The 17,200-nt window shown below is 44.8% G+C and overlaps 1 protein-coding gene across 1 annotated transcript; it reads left to right on the top strand.

Annotated features, from left to right (window-relative positions):
• The first annotated feature begins 2,376 nt into the window (after positions 1-2,376).
• On the top strand, positions 2,377-16,928 carry TIMMDC1 (translocase of inner mitochondrial membrane domain containing 1). Its single transcript, XM_015419695.1, has 7 exons — positions 2,377-2,572; positions 7,626-7,791; positions 8,547-8,635; positions 9,339-9,406; positions 13,872-13,950; positions 14,897-15,007; positions 16,007-16,928. The coding sequence occupies exons 1-7, from the start codon at positions 2,433-2,435 to the stop codon at positions 16,080-16,082; spliced, it is 729 nt and encodes a 242-aa protein (XP_015275181.1). The 5' UTR covers positions 2,377-2,432; the 3' UTR covers positions 16,083-16,928.
• Positions 16,929-17,200: the final 272 nt, after the last annotated feature.

Genomic DNA, 17,200 nt, shown 5'->3' with positions numbered 1-17,200 from the left:
AGGGGCCTGATCCAGCTCCCAGGCGACATGTTTGACACACCTGAGATAGATAACTTTATGAAATGAAAGCTGGGAATTCAGGGAGGTCAGTAGCAATGCTCCCTCTAAACTATGGAGTCTTGTGAGCAAAAATTCCACTTTGTGAGCTACTGGCATTAAACGTTGTGAACAAGTGATTTGGCTGCTGCATAAATTAGTTTGCTCTGGAGCCATCCTTCCTGAGCTAAGGCAAAAATGTGTGAGCCGGAAGCTAAAAAAACTGAGCTAGCTCACACTAACTCAGATTAGAGGGAACACTGGTCAGTAGATCATGGTGATAGTTAGAAGTGGGGAACCTGCAAGCACTTCCAGAGGCCATTTTGCTTTCCCCTGCTTCCTTCTCTTTCCCATCCATCAGCCAACCTACAATTATCAGCCCTCAAGTTTCCCTCCTTCCCTCCCCAGTAGCTTCTCCCTGGGCCAACTCTGTGCAGTTCTAGCTGTTAGGCCAGACATAGTTGTACAGTGGGAAACCTGCATAGACTTGGAGGGGGCACTTCATTTCCCCCATCTGTCTGCCTCCCAACACTATTTCCCCTTTCCCCCCTCCTGGCAGTCCCCGTATCCCTCCCCCCCCCCACTGTTTATTGATATTTCAGAAATAATACAGAATTACAAGTAGAAATTACAAAATTTTGCAAACTAGAGTCAAAATATGTTTCCGTATATTACTCATATAGTAACATGAGGGTAACAATATAACAGTCTTAATATTGTGTCAGTATCAACAGTGCTCATAAGAATTAAACAATGTTTAATAAAGTTGTGTACTCTTTAAAGAGCATTCTGGTAATTGATTTTATTTTCCTAGAAGATCAGATAAACATCAATGATGTTGTTAGTGCAACTCAACCAGACTCCCAAAAAATATAGGAAATATATTAGGAGATTGGATTTATACCCCACCCTTCACTACCCGAGGGAGTCTCAGAGTGGCTTACAAACTCCTTTCCCTTCCCCTCCCCACAACAGACACCCTGTAAGGTAGGTGGGGCTGAGAGAGCTCTGACAGAGACTGCTCTTTTTCAAGAACAGCTGTGCCAGAAATATGGCTTGCCCAAGGTCATCCAGCCCGGTGCAAGTGGAGGAGTGGGGAATCAAACCCGGTTCTCCCAGATTAGAGTCGGTACACTTAACCACTACACCAAACTGGCTCTATTAGGTGTAAATCATTTTGAGACATATCAGGTTATGTGGTTGGATATCAGATACAGTTATCTATTCTATAATCGGAGACCATTTCTTAAAGAAGTTGGAGTGTTGTGGGAAGCAGTCAACTTGTCATAAAGAATCTGTTATCTTTTTCATAATGAGGAGGTCCCAGACTTTTGAGAACCAATTATCTATCGTGGGGGCCAGATGTGATTTCCATCTTGAAGCTATCCCATATCATCACCGTTTCCTGCTTCCTTCTCTCCTTGCCACCTACCCACCAACCTGCGTTTTAATTCTCACACATCAGCAGCTATATCCTATGTTTCTCCACAATGGGGACCCGAAGCCACTTACAACATTCTCCTCCTCCATTTTATCCTCACAACAACCCTGAGTGATGGTGACTAGCTCAAAGTCACCTAGTGAGCTTTCAAAGCAGAGTGAGGGTTCAAAACTGGGTCTCCCAGATCCTAGTATGAAACTGTAACCACTATACCACACTGGTTTTAGTGGGGTGGCTACTGCTGAACAGTAGCAAGCAGCTAGACCCCAGTGAATCATGCAAATCACATAACAGCACTTGCTGCCAGGCCTGCCCCCCTGCCTTTCACTGACAGACACTGAGACTTGGGCTGACAATACTGTTCTGGCTGCCTAGCAATGGTCATTTCTTAAAGGTACAAATGCTGCTCTAATTATTTTTTGTGGTTTTAACCCTCTACATGTATTTCCTTTTAAATTTCAGGGGCAATTTTCAGGTTTGCAGAAATATCTGTTAATTAAAAAAAATAAATAAAGTTCGTATTTTTCCTACACAAAACCCACTTTCGTGTTCTGGGTTAGGGAAGAATGAATGATGATCCTGTATGCAAGAAATTAGCCAGTGGGAAACCGGGGTGTGCGTGTGCGTAAACCTCTCTTTCAAAAAGAGCGGGATAAACCGTATAAGACGCTCCTGAAGCCCGTGCCGGGTTTCCCAATGCGAGGCTCCTCTGGATGTGTTCAAGAAGGGTTGCAAGTGATGCCAGCCCAGAGCCGCTGGTCTCGTGCCCTCCTCCCGCAGTCCGCCCGCAGCTCTCGCAGTCCGCCTCCTCCCGTTCGGCCGGAAAGAGCCCAGTAGCCGCCATGCTTCCTCCGCTGCGCCAGGGCGGCACTCTCTTCTTTCGCCCTTTTCCGGTGCGGCGGAGCGTGCCGAGACCGCGGCCGACGAGGCTTGAGTGCTCCATGGGGGGGTGGCTATGGGGCCGCTGTCTGGCAGCAGCGCCGCCTCGTCTTCAGCGTTCGCCGGGGAGCAGCCGGGTTCCAAGCCCTGGTATGCGGGCAGGTCTCAGGAGCCGGAGTCGGGTTGGGAACGAGTCTTTCAGCTCTTCCGCAAAGAGTGAGTGAAGGGGGTGTGCGAGAGGAGTCCCGCTAGGACGCGACCTTGATGAATGAAGGGGGAGGGGAGGAGTCCTACCAGCGGACCCCTTTGCGGCCCTTGGGTGTCCTGCGTTTCCGTTGCGGCTCCTGGGTGTCCTGCGTTTTGGCCTTCGGCTTCGTCTGTTTCAGGGCTGTTGAGAAGCAGGATCTGTGGCTTGAGCTGGTCCGAAAGTAGGGTTGCTAGTCTCCAGGTGGGACCTGGTGGAGATCTCCTGGAATTAGAACATCTCCAGGCCACAGAAATCAGTTCCCTTGGAGAACAAGGCTGCGTTGGAAGGTGGACTCTGTGTCATTATACCCCGATGCGGTCCGTCCCTCCCCCAAATCTCCAGGCATTTCCCAACCCACAGCTGGCAAGCCTATCCGAAAGGGAAAAGGCTCAAGATAGGGTCCTCGGTAAGAGTGCCGAAATGAGTGCCTGCAGTTATTTCTAAGGAACAGCCGATCCACAGTATCCCTTTGCTTTACAAGGGCTAGAAAGAAATTTCATTTTTGAAAATGTGCGCACAGGTGAGGGTATTCTGGAAAGCAGGGATCCAGGGCATCTCTAGGCTCCCAAAATAAGGAATTCCTACTGGCAGAGGCTGTTACAGCTGCCAGAAAACAATATAGCTTCTCTTACTCTGAAATCTCACTTTTAATTGAAGTAGAGGATATCTCTCTTTTTTTTAAGCTGCTAACAAAATCAGTAGTAATCATATGGTCATTCTGAAAAGATATACTATCAGCCCGCTACACGTGCTTCACTACGGTATTTAAGTTCCGTAAATCCAGTTATAATACTGATGATGTGAAATTTGAAATGTGACATTTGTTGTAGGAATTCTAATGGAGAAGACTGTAGTGTAAGAAATTATATGAGACTTACGTACTCCCCCCCCCCCACTGAAGGATCTCTCTCTAGACCACATTGGTGGTTCTTCCCTCAGGTGCTAGGATCACCAGGCCACTTGATGAGCTTACTCTGGAGCAGGCCACATAGAACTGTCCATTTAAGAAGCAGTTGTCTCTTAAGTCAACTCCTGCTACCTTCCATGAAAGTGATGGCCTCTCTACTTGTGTTCCTGGGTTGTTTTGCTCATATGGAGCCTTGGTTGTTCTGAGCACCTCATGGCGATCTTGCTGGTACTTGGCCTGTGCAGCTCAGTGCACTGCAGGAGTACTATATTTGCAAATGTCTTTGCCGCATTCCTAAGTTGCCTCCTCCTTGTAGCGTTGGTGTACCTGGCTCAGCGTTTGCCAGGAGCTTTCTTGGAGGCAGTAAGACGTGAGAGGTGTGAGGGGGAGTTGGTGTGAGGGAGTGGTGATGTGGTGGACATTTCTTCCGGTTCATGAGGGAGGCAAGCATCAAAATGGCTCCTAGAAATGTCCTTTACTATCTCCCCATAAACATTCATACCCTGGCCCTGCTCCTGCACCTGACAGACACCGGCCTGTCTGGTGTTGTGGGGGATTGTATTTAAAGGCTGGGCCAGCAGCAGTGCTAAGGCAATCCTGCTGAGCAAACCTCCCCAGCGGCTGTAAGCATCCCACCTCCTCTCCTGCACCTGAGAGGCAGCTGCCTGTCCAGTGTAGGAGGGGGAGGGGGGAGGAGTATTAGAAGCCACAGTGGAGGCAGGGCTGGCAGGATCACTAAGGTGTTACTGCTGGGGCAGGCTCCCTGTCCTGTGTAGGAGGGGGGAGGAATATTAGAAGTCACTGTGCAGGTGGGGCTCCACCTGCCTGTTAGGTGTAGGAGGTGGGGGGAGTGTGTTGGAAACCATCTCACCTCCTCTCCTACACCTGACAGGCAGCTGCCTGTCCAATGTAGGGGGGGGGAGTATTAGAAGCCATTGTGGAAGTGGGGCTGCACCTGACAGACAACCGCCTGTTAGGTGTAGGAGGTGGGGGAGTGTGTTGTAAGACATCCCACTTCCTCTCCTACACCTGACAGGCAACTGCCTGTCCAGTGTAGGAGGGGGAGGTGGGAGGAGTATTAGAAGCGACTGTGGAGGTGGGGCTGCACCTCACAGACAACCGCCTATTAGGTGTAGGAGGTGGGGGGAGTGTGTTGGAAGCCATCAGAGAGGCTGGGCCAGCAGCTTTGCTTCACCTCACAGGTGTTTCTTGGTCACTCCTGATTTCCTCAACTGTCATTAGCTCTCTGCAGTCCCCTGTAACTGTTGGCTTTTTTTACCTCGGAACTTTCAGCTCTGCAGCTGACCAATCAGAGAGTGGGGGGTGCAGGGAGAGAGCTGCTTGGCAGCCTCATAGCAATCAGTGGGGAGAGCACATTTCCCCCCTTTTGACCCTCTTAAGGGTTGAATTTCTAAAAATCCCTTCTTAGCGAGCACCTATGCCACGGTGGGAGTGGTCTCCCCAAATTTGGTGTCTCTAGGTCCAGCGGTTAGGCCTGTGCCTTGTTTTGCGGTGAGGGGACTTTTTATATATATATATAGACTAGGAATAACAATGAGTGCTAGAAAGAGGCTCTGGGAGAGTGCCAAGGCCATGGGCACTCAGAATCAATTTGCCATGGCAACCTAAGCAGGGTATAAGGACACAGAGTCCACCATTTTCTCCAGGGGAATGGATCAATGCCATCTGGAAAGCATTGTAATTCTGAGTGATCTCCAGCCCCCACCTGGAGATTGCACACAGTGGTTACCCATTACGGAATGGCTGGTTTGGAGGGCATGGTACATATCTGTGGCAGTAATGGGGTGACTGCTGGCACCTTTTCCTATCATTTTTTGCCTTGTGGTATTCTGCTTGTGGTGTGATCTGTCTTTTTTGTGGTGTGGCATGATTGTGTTATTGGGTTTGTTTCTTTTGAAGGGGATGTGATGTGTTGTGAGTGAGGACATATTTTACCTCACAATACAGCAGGTCCCATATGCAACTGACAGTTCCAACTGTCTCGTGGGGGGGGAGGGAATTTGAGGTGCGGAATGAAGTGAAGTCCAGTCAGCTTCCATATGCAAATGACTTTGAAATGCTGGCCCAATCAGAGAAGAGTGGCCTAGGCGGGTGGGAGAGAACTCAGGAGTGGGTGGGAGAGAACTCAGGCAACACAGCCAGTGGATAGAGACACCTTGTGATTGACACATCACGGAGCCAACTGATTTTGGAGTGCATAGAACGTTGTGGGACCACTACTCAATTATATATAAGGAGAGATTAGGAATAAGGTCCATTGTAGAAATAAAAACAATGAGCTCTAGAAAGAGGTTCTGGGCAGGTGCCCTGGCCTTGGGCACTCAGCGTCAGTTCGCTGTGGCGACCTCAGCAAGGTATAATGACACAGAGTCCACCGTTTTTTCCAAGGGAATTGATCTCTGCCATCTGAAGAGCAGTTGTGTAATTCTGAGTGATCTCCAGCCCTCACCTGGAGATTGGCAGCAATGGTTCCCCAGGAGAAAATAACTGCTTTGGAGGGTGGAATCTATGGCATTGTACCTGTCTGAGGTCCCACCCCTCCTCAAAACCCACCCTTTACAGGTTCCAACCCTCAAATCTCCAGGAATTTCCCAACCTTGAGTTGGCAACCCTATCTCCTTCCCAGCCAACCCTCAGTCTACCTTAATCTGTCCTTCTAACTTCAGCTTTCCATCTACTCAGCACCACCTGCAGCCTCTACCTAGGAAAAGTACAGTCTTTCTCCATAATGGGGACCCAAGCAGGAGGGAAGCAACCTCAGCAGGGTATAATGACACAGAGTACACCCTGCCAAGCAGCCGTTAGCAGGGGAATGGATCTCTGCTGTATGGACAGCAGTTTTAATTCTGAGTGATCACCAGCGCTCACCTGGAGATTGGCAGCAGTGGTTCCCCCAGGAGAAAATAACTGCTTTGGAAGGTGGACTCTATGACAGTCTATTCAACTGAGGCCTCTCCTCTCCCCAAACTCTGACGTCTGTAGATTTCACCACAAAATATCCAGGAATTTCCTAACCTGGAGCTGGCAACCCTAGTCAGGACTGGCCCCAATGAGTTCCCCACCAAGGCCAAAGTAGGCCTGGGATGGGCCTCCTGCCTTTGGCTTTTAATGACAGAACCAAGCTTGGTTGCCTAGCAACAGCCACTGTGGGAAAAGTTAGTCCCACAGGAGCCAAGCAGGAGAAGCGTCTTTGGTTAGACAGCCATTTTGGCAGTTTATTCTGTCAGGGAAGTGGCTAGGCTGGCAGTGGGCGGGGGAGAGGAGCGAACCCAGCACCCAGCCAATGGCATGCAAGTACTCTTGAGTGGCGGTTGATGAGTCAATGGCTGATGGAGCGCAGAGCACAGTCAGTGGGAGAGCCGGAAAGTGCCAATACTTTTATTAATGGAAAATGTACTAGACAGTTTGGTGTAGTGATTAACTGCACGGAGTCTAATCTGGGAAAACTGGGTTTGATTCCCCACTCTTCCACTTGCAGCTGCTGGATGACCATAGTTCTGTCAGACATGTTCTCTCAAGGACAATTCTGGAAAGAGCTCTCTCAGCCCCACCTATTTCACAGGGTGTCCGTTGTGGGGAGGGGAGGGGAAGGGAAAGGAAGGGAAGGGAGTTTGTAAGCCATAGGAACTGACATCTTTTAGAATAATCACCACAGCCACAGAACAGCATCAGAATGAAATGAAATAAGATGCTTAATATCTGTTAGAAAACTGAGAGACAGTTTGGTGTAGTGGTTAAGTGCATGGACTCTAATCTGGGAGAACTGGGTTTGATTCCCCACACCTCCACTTGCACCTGCTGGATGACCTTGGGCAAGCCATAGTTCTGGCACAGCTGTTCTTGAAAAGGGGCAGTCTCTGTCAGAGATCTCTCAGTCCCGCCTACCTCACAGGGTGTCTGTTGCGGGGAGGGGGAGGGAAAGGAGTTTGTAAGCCGCTCTGAGACTCCTTTGGGTAGTGAAGGGCGGGGTATAAATCCAATCTCTTCTTGTTCTTCTTCTTAGAAGAAGAGATTGGTTAGTTGCTATGGGAGGAATATCTTCATATTGGGCAGCCTCTAAAGATTTAATTTTCATGAAGCTTTTTTATTTGCAGTGAATTAAATCGGTACCCAGAAGAAACTGTCAATATCTGTAAAGCAACAGTTACAGCAAGTATTGTTGGCTTGGTATATGGAGGCATTCCAGGCTTTACATATGCCAAGAAACGATACATTGAGCAGAGTGCTGCAGAGATATACTACAATCGCCTGGATGCTGCGGTATGGAGAATGATCTGGCATTTTATTGCACATGTTTCTGTAGCTTTTTGACCCTTTTCAGAACTTGTTTGTTGGATGACTGGCTTGAGAAAGAGCCATCACAGATTGGGCCCAGGAACTGTACTTTTATGCTGCAGGCATTTTACACTCTCAGCTGTGGGTCAACGAGTGTTGAGTAATCAAGTAATAGCAGAAGTACGCATGTGTGAAAGTACTTTTTGTTCTGGCAAAATCAAAGCCAGCGGAATTGTGTTGTGTGCATGGGTGAAATCCACATTTGTTTGTTAAAAAGGCATATATGTTGTCTGGGGCAGTAGTTCTACAAAGAAAGTGGATGTGTGGCAGAGCAGGTGCAAATTTGTATAATGCAAACTGACTTAGAGTAGTTTCTTTCTAGTCTAAACCAACATTGTAAGACCTGATATGCTGGTGATACAAACACAAGCGGGTAAAAAAGAAAGCAAAAAAACAGTGGTGCAGTAAAGAAGATATTTATTTAATTAATTACCCAATGTGTTTTTCATTAGACCCTGATGAAGCTAGTGTGAAATGCATAGGGAAAATTAACTGAATAAATATCTACTCTCCTTTATTACACCATTGATTTTTTGCCTATTTTTCTCTTGGTGACTTTTTCCACAATCACAAATGTGCCTGGTTTTCTCATTAAAATCAGGAATGGGATATATGGAATGTTATTTTCCACCTGTTTATTTACTTATGGTATTTACAATGCAACCCTAATTTCTCCACAGCAATCTGTACACCGTGCAGCTATACGTGGCTTCATCCGTTACGGCTGGCGATGGAGCTGGAGAGTTGCTGCCTTTGTAGCAATATTCAAGTAAGTGTGTCTGCTATTACTTGTAGGAGTCTTGTTTGTAGTCCTTCAGTGACTACATTCATTCACAGCAATCCAGCTATCTTACACAAGGTACTAAGACATCACTCAAATCCCTGTTGCATTTGCAGAGAATTTTCCTCACACTTATTCTAGATCTTTTTGATCTGTAACTATTGTAAATGTATGTCACTCAATGAACTGTTAATGCAGCATCAGTTTATGGGCAAACTCTGGGAGATACTTTGCATTTCTGAGATGTACAAACTGTTATCTAAGATTCGTATGTAAGCTTTTCCAAACTTTTGAACTCTGGTTGCTAGTATTAAAACTGAAAACTTTGTTTGTATGATGCATTTGTCATTTACCTCTAATTTATGAAGCTAACTTGATACACATTCTATGTTTAATCTCATTGTGGATTTTAAAAAATGGATGCTGTCACTTCTGTGGCATGTGTTTTCATTTTTCTACACATACATGGAATCAGAAGGTTTTCTTACATGTTACATGTGAGCTGTGTCATGTGGAAGGAGGAGTCAGATGTGACATGGCTCTTTCTGGCCAAATGGTCTTTCTGTCATTTGCCATTTGAGAAATGAAATTCTGCTCATCTTTTCAGTTGAGACTTGCAGGCTTCCAGTGTGGGCATTCAGAAATTGTGGCTCTTCCCTCCAATTAACCCTTGTTTTTATTCCTTTGGCAGCACTGTGAGCATCAGTTGGTCTGCATACCGTGATAAAAGTTCACTCAGTCATTTTGTTGCTGCAGGAGGTGAGATTGTCTATTTTGAATGATAATTGTCTCCAGTTTGAGTGTGCACTGGAGTCTTGAATCTTATTCTTCCGAGCTTCAGTCTTTCACCCTGATTCAATTGCTTAATAACATTTGAAACAAGAAATAATGTTCTTAAACTGGGGAGATGCGTTTTAAGTCTTAAATTTAGGGTTGCCAAGTCGTACCTTAAGCCGCAGCGGGGGAGTCCCGACTCGCTTCGGGAGAGCGCGCAAAGCGCGTGCTGCAAGCATGTCACCTGGAAGTGACGCGGCCGCGTTGGGCGCACCGGGGGCGGGGCCGCGGTCATCCAAGGGGAAAACATAGAGTTTTCCCTCGGATGACCGTGGCCCCACCCCCGGCACGCCCAGCGTGGCTGCGTCACTTCCGGGTGATGTGCTGACGCCGGGCACGTCCCATGCTTTGGGGGTGAAGTTCCCCCCGGGGCCTGATCCGCCGTCGGGGGGACTTGGCAAGCCTACTGAAATTCATCTTAAGTACATTTACTTTTAAATCCTGGTTAGCTCAGAAAAAAAATCCCTTTCAAACGTGTGTACGTGTGTACTTATGTTTATAGCTTTAATATTGTAGTTTGTAGTTGACCTTGGATGAAAGATTATTAAAGTATTAATAAATTAGAAGATTAGTAAATAACTTGGTCTTGTTTGGGGAGTGTCCATGGCTTCAGTGGTAGAGCATCTGGGTTCAATCCTTGGCATATCCAGGGAGGTGGTACGAAAGACCACTGCCTGAAATCCTGGAGAGCCAGTGCCAGTCACAGTAGAGACATTATCTTGGGCATTCTGTTCCCAGTTGTGTGGATTCATCAGTTTGTTTTTAAGTGTTAACATGACATTTTTTAAAAAAATCTTAGGGCATAATCTAAGTACCTAATGGCATATATTTAGGAAATAATCATGTGACGTGTGGAACTGCTCTTGTTAAAAAAAGGTTTGGCCTTAAGCTGAAACAAAGTCAGTAGTGCGTATTCAGACTAGCAGCTGCTCTCTAGGGTGTCAGGTTGAGGTCTTTCACCTCTCCTACTGCCCGGTCTTTTTAGCTGTGGATTGAACCTGGGACTTTCTGCATGCCAAGGAGATGTTTTACCACTGAGTCTGAACCCATCCTCAACTGTGATGTATTTTGCTATATTCTTATACATTATTGAAACTAGTTGTAGTTTATGGTGAGTTGACTTTTCCAGCTTCTGCCTGTTTCCAGTTCTTAAACTGAGAGTCTGATTCAGACTGGATTATCACGTTGCCTGGTCTCTGTATGTGTGACAGGCAGCTGCTCTTGCACTGTAAGCATGCAGGAGGTTCTTCCTCAACTTGACGCACAACAAAAACTACCCAGCATTTTTACTTGAATGTGCTATAGGGGACCACTTCTAGAGGGTTAGCAGCTGTGTCAGTCTGCGGCAGTTAAAATAGCAAAGAGTCATGTAGCAATGTAAAAACTAACACATGCATTGTGGCATCAGTTTTGTTGAACCAGAGCCCATTTCATCAGATGTATGAAATGACAAGGTAGCCTGTGTTTCATAAAAACTTGTCCTGCAATAAATTCATTGTTCTTTAAAGTGCCACAAGCTGTGTGTTATTTTGACCTGTAGGAGATACTTCCTCATCTCTGACTAGGGTAAGCCACTAGATAAGAACATAAGAGACGCCAATGTTGGATCAGGCCAAAGGCCCATCCAGTCCAACACTCTGTATCACACAGTGGCCAGAAATACCAGTTCCGTCAGGAGGTCCACTAGTGAGGCCAGGGCATTAGAAGCCCTCCCATTGTTGCCCCCCCCCCAAGCACCAAGAAGACAGAGCATCACTTGCCCCAGAGCCCCTATCTATACCTTGTGGCTAAAGAGCCCTAAGCGCCTTAACCGTTCCTCATAGGGAAAGTGTTCCAACCCTTTTATCATTCGAGTTGCTCTTTTCTGCACTTTTTCCAAAGCTATAATATCCTTTTTAAGGTGTGGTGACCAGAATTGCACACAGTATTCCAGATGAGGTCGCACCATTGATTTATATAGCGGCATTATGATATTGGCTGATCTGTTTACAATACCCTTCCTAATAATCCCCAGCATAGCATTGGCCTTCTTTATTGCAGTCACACACTGTCTCGACATTTTCAGTGAGTTATCTACTACAACTCCAAGATCTCTCTCTTGATCTGTCTCTGCCAGTTCAGACCCCATCAACGTGTATTTATAGTTAGGATTTTTGGCTCCAATGTGCATCACCTTGCACTTGGCCACATTGAACCCCATTTGCCATGTTGACGCCCACTCGCCCAACTTTGACAGATCCCTTTGGAGTGCCTCACAATCCTCACTGGTTTTCACCACCCTGAACAACTTCGTATCATCCGCAAATTTAGCCACTTCACTGCTTACTCCCAACTCCAAATCATTAATGAACAAGTTAAAAAGCAGTGGACCAAGTACTGATCCCTGTGGTACCCCACTGCTTACACCCCTCCACTGGGAGAACTGCCCATTTATACTCACTCTCTGTTTTCTATTAATTAGCCAGTTTTTGATCCATAAAAGGACTTGTCCTTTTATCCCATGATTTTTGAGCTTGCTTAGGAGCCTTTGATGAGGAACTTTATCAAAAGCTTTCTGGAAGTCAAGGTAAACAATATCTATTGGATCCCCCTTGTCCACATGTTTGTTCACCCCCTCAAAGAACATTAACAGGTTAGTGAGACAAGATCTTCCCTTACAGAACCCATGTTGAGTCTGCCTCAATAGGTTTTGTTCATCTATGTGCCTACTAATTCTTTCCTTAATAATGGTTTCCACCAATTTACCCGGTATCGACGTCAGACTGACAGGCCTGTAATTTCCCGGATCTCCTCTGGAACCCTTTTTAAAGATGGGAGTGACATTAGCTACCTTCCAGTCCTCAGGAATGGAGGCTGATTTTAAGGAGAGATTACATATTTTTGTCAGGAGATCCACAAGTTCACAATTGAGTTCTTTCAGAACTCTCGGATGTATGCCATCTGGGCCTGGTGATTTATCAGTTTTTAAGTTGTCTATCAGTTTTAGGACCTCCTCTCTCGTCACCTCAATCTGACTCAGGTCTTTCAACACCCCTCCCGAACTCAGCGGCTCTGGAGTGGGCAAGCACCTCTCATCTTCCACAGTGAAGACGGAGGCAAAAAATGCATTTAGCTTCTCAGCCATTTCCCTATCATCCTTCAGTACTCCTTTTACCCCTTGGTCATCCAAGGGCCCCACTGCCTCCCTGGCTGGTTTCCTGTTTCTAATGTATTTGAAGAAAGTTTTATTGTTGGTCTTTACATTTTTTGCTATATGCTCCTCATATTCCCTTTTTGCATGCCTGACCACAGACTTGCATTTTATTTGCCATAGCCTGTGTTCTGTTTTATCAGCCTCACTGTGACTAGCTTTCCACCGCTTAAAGGAATCCTTTTTACCTTTTACAGCTTCCATTACTTTGTTTGTTAACCATGTAGGCTTTTTCTTATACCTGTTTGTGCCTTTCCTAACCTGCGGAATATATTTTATTTGAGCTTCTAGAATTGTAGTTTTAAACAGTTTCCAAGCTTCCCCAATGGTTTTGACCCTTTCTACTTTTCCCTTCAGTTTCCTCCCCACATGTCCCCTCATATCAGAAAAATTACCCCTTTTAAAGTTAAAAGTGGTTGTGTGAGTCTTTTTGGCCAATTCTCTATTTGTACAAATGTTGAACTCAACAACATTATGATCACTGTTTCCAAGTGGTGCAATCACTTTTACATCTCTCACCAGGTCTTGAGTGTTACTTAGGACCAAATCAAGGATCGCCTCTCCCCTGGTAGGTTCCGTGACCATCTGCTCCATAGCACAGTCATTTAGAGTGTCTAGAAACTCAATCTCTTTTTCTCGACTAGAACACATATTGACCCAATCAATGTGTGGGTAGTTAAAATCACCTATTACAACACCGTTTTTTTGTCTAGCTGCTATCTTTAATTCATTCATCATTTTATAATCCTCCTCTATCTTTTGATCTGGTGGGTGATAACAAACTCCCAGTGTTAAGTTTCCTTTTGGCCCCTCTATTTCAACCCATAGAATTTCCAGAAGCGAATCCAATTCTCTTAGCCTCTCAGTCTTTCTGGACTTTATACCCTCTCTGATAGAAACAAGTATGTTTATTGCTTGTACTTTCCAGCTTTTATAATAGGTGGGGCCACTTCACACTTGAACTGCTGCAGAGAACATAGTATTACATTGGTATTTCCCACAGCAAATGTGGGCAGGTACTTGTCTGTATGATGCTGAAACCTTGAATACTTTATGTGGAAAACAACAGTGTGATGCTAGTGTTTCTCATACATGGGACTTCCCAAGTGGAACTGGAATGTCAGAGCAGCTATCACAATGCATTGTTTTTGAGACTTCCTGCAAACCTCCTTTTGTGACCCAGTTTTATTTTATTTTCAGCTGTTACAGGAGGCTTGTTCAGATTTCACTTGGGCTTGGGACGTTTTGCAGCAGGCAGCATTTTTGGAGCATTGTTGGGGTAGGTTAATTTAAATGTGCTCACTTATGCCATACACTCATGCACATACCAGTAATCAGAGGTAGAATTATTGCCTTGTACTCACCATGTAGCATTTAATTATTATTCCAACCCCATTTTCTTGCTTGGAGATTATAGCTGCTTCCCCCATTCCAGCCTTTTTTGTTCACCTTATTACTCATCTTCTTTCATGGGAACTGGAATTCTTTTGGATCCTAATATTTAAAGGAGCAGAGGAGCTGAATTGTTTTACAACTGATGCTTTTTGTGGTGGAGCCATTGTTAATCAGGAAGGGGTCTTGTTCTTTTATACCTTGTGTACTATGGATTGGATCCAGACTAATTTTTGCTGTTAACGGAAGGCACTTCTGCCCATGGAGTGGACCTTTCCAGCCGCCCCTCTCCTCTTGTAGCCTGCTGAGCTCCCTGAAAATGCTACTTCTATGTGACAGGGGGTCATTTTGGGGAAATCTAGGCTACTAGAGGAGGGATGAGGCAGAAGAATTCTATTCAGCTGATGTAAAGCCTACCATTATTGAAAACCAAACACTGGATCCACCCCCTATGTAAATAGTAAAAAGGTGGGATTAAAAATATACGAAGTAATTTGAATTTGTTCTCTGTCAGCTATCCAACCAATGATCTTTTCAGTACTAATTTAAATCCATAATATTATTAGTAGTAGTGTCTGTATTTAAGGTATTTTAGGGAAAGTTAATATAGTGTCCACTTGGAGAATCCTGTTCTCTGAGGTGTGGATAATAAGCGCCTCACTATTGCATTGAGCTCTGTTTAAAGAAGAGACTTCTTATTGAGTGAAGAGATGAAAGTACTAGCAGAGTGTTGTATCAGTGACCATGTGGTTGGGGCTCTTATCGTTCATAATTGCTGTGACCATTAATGTGTTCCACGTGGTTACTCCTGCTTCCTGTGTCATCTCCAACAGTGTTCCTGCAGGAGGATTGCTGATGGCAATGCAAAACCTTTCTGGTGAAACGTTAATTGAGAAAAGAAAACGGGAGCGAAGGGAACTGTATGAACAGCAGCTGATAGAGTGGTAAGGAACCCATACTATGCTGTTTTAACTGCTAGTTCTGACACTGAGCCAGGGTAGAATCCGATGATTCCAAGCTTTCATTTAGTGAGAAGAGTTTCTGACAGATGAAAACACGGGGCTGGATCTCAGTCTTTCTCCAGACACTCCACTGTTGATGTGACTGGGCATTCTAGCTGTCCTGGCTATCCTCTTGACACTGGTCCTAAATCTTCTTCAAACTGAGATTAAAATATTCCTTCTGTTAGCAGAGATGTAAGAAGTAATCTAGCCAGTTTAAGTCAAAGAATTTATTAATGTTAAGGGACCTTGGGTGACCAGATGCATATGTGTATAATGCTGGTTAACACCAGTGGGAGGATTGCTCTTTTTGTTTTTATTCAAAGCAAGAAATATAGCACCATTAATGAAAGCTTAATTCAGCCAGCCTTGCAATCTATCTTGTCCCTAAAATCTTAAGCTTATCTTTAATGTCTGATCAATATTCTGGGACTTAAAATATGCACCCATTGGCTTTTCCTTTCAAAGGTGAATTTATATCCATTTCCTTCTGTATAGGGACTGTTTGTTCTTTGTTAGCCATAGAACAACATTGTCAACCAGTCAGGTTATACATCACATTTGAGGATGTGCAGGTGTCTAAGCATTTTATGGTATTGCTGGTGCCATTCAGTCCTGTAGTGTTACCAGAATAGATGAAAAGGCATAGGTGGTTGCTTAAAGGGGCTGGTTTCTGTGTCATTGCATCTGGATAAATTACAGCTGATGACCAACAGGCAGTTTCAGAATGGAGGGATTGGCTTTTTGTCAAGGCCTCCTTGAAGGAATCATCTTTTTCCTTTTTTTAAAAATAGTTTATTTATCGTCTTTTTCCAAGATGGACCGTGAACCATGAAATAATATCAGAGGGTTGGCTTCAGATGCCTGTGTTAGTAATCTTATAATTGGAGAATGAGACGAGTTGCAGTGTCTCCCTCCTAGTAAACCTTATTCTTGTTTCAGGAACACTAGCCTCAGCATCACTGAGAGCATCTCAAAAGAAGCAGATGATTACATTCAAGAAGGAACTGAGAAATGATGAAAAGATCCAGAAATTAGTAAATCTTGCCCCAAATTCTGCATCTTGACTGAACTGCAATGGGATTTGTGGCACAAACTGGACTCATAACATCTGTGTCAAAGGATCTTGTGCTAAAACTCTCCCCATGCCCTGTTCTTCAGGTCACAGTGCATTCTGTGGTGGGGGCTCACACAGTTGCTCTGTTACACTTCAGAATGTTCAACTTGGATTGATGATTTTGATTAGAGAGGGGCAAATAATTGAGTAAAGGGCACATAGAAAATCAAAAGCAAAAAATTCAAGTTTTACTGGGGTAAGCTGTAAGTGTGGTAAGGGATAAACTGAGGAGGTCTTCCAAGAATATATTTTTGGAAGAGTGGAGTAACTTCCTGAAGGCGTTCAGGACAACTACATTTATTTAAATTTTTTAAGTGGAAACATTCTATAAATCCAGCAGTAATTTGTAATACAGTACCCTTTATCTTCCTGAATACTGCCGATCTGAAGAACATCTTGCAAAAAAAAAAGGTCACTGATAAACACACAGAGTTAATGAAGTAATCTGACTTCCAGTGTGATCCTGGTATTTTCAATGTAAAGATGGTTCAATAAATACACATGGGGATGTCTATGTATGGAAAATCCAACTCTTACAGAATGGCAATTCAGATTCTGAATTTGGCAAATCAAGAAAACTTGCACACTAACTTTACATTGTATAATGTTATATCTATATTCAGATTTCACAGTATGCAGTGTCCTTATGTAGGCTGAGCACAGGAAAAACTATGGCTGTTTGGGACAGGCATAGAATCGTAGAATGTTAGAGTTGGAAGGGACCTTGCAGGTCATCTAGTCCAACCCCCTGCACTCTGCAGGAGCATAGCTGAAAGATAGCCCTACGACATACCCGAAAGATGGTCATCCAGCCTCCACTTGAAAATGTCCAGGGAAGGAGCATGCACAACCTCCCAAGGCAGACTGTTCCACTGCCCAACCACTCTTACAGTTAGGAAGTTTTTCCCGATATTTAGCCGGTAACGACTCCCTGTAATTTCCACCCGTTAGATCTAGTCTTGCAGTCTGGAGCAAGAGAGAATATATCTGCTCCATCTTCTACATGACAGCCCTTCATA

The sequence above is a fragment of the Gekko japonicus genome, unplaced genomic scaffold (genome assembly GCF_001447785.1).
Source record: "Gekko japonicus isolate JY-2015 unplaced genomic scaffold, Gekko_japonicus_V1.1 scaffold1587, whole genome shotgun sequence".
In the NCBI taxonomy this organism is placed as follows: domain Eukaryota; kingdom Metazoa; phylum Chordata; class Lepidosauria; order Squamata; family Gekkonidae; genus Gekko; species Gekko japonicus.
Note: the sequence above shows the minus strand (reverse complement) of the source record. Positions and strands in the feature narration are given on the sequence as shown.

Coding starts and splice junctions, on each gene's coding strand:
- TIMMDC1 (XM_015419695.1), top strand. CDS start 2,433: ATGGGGCCGCTGTCTGGCAGCAGCGCCGCCTCGTCTTCAGCGTTCGCC. Junction 9,407..13,871: donor TCATTTTGTTGCTGCAGGAG/GTGAGATTGTCT, acceptor TTTTATTTTCAG/CTGTTACAGGAGGCTTGTTC. Junction 13,951..14,896: donor ATTTTTGGAGCATTGTTGGG/GTAGGTTAATTT, acceptor CATCTCCAACAG/TGTTCCTGCAGGAGGATTGC.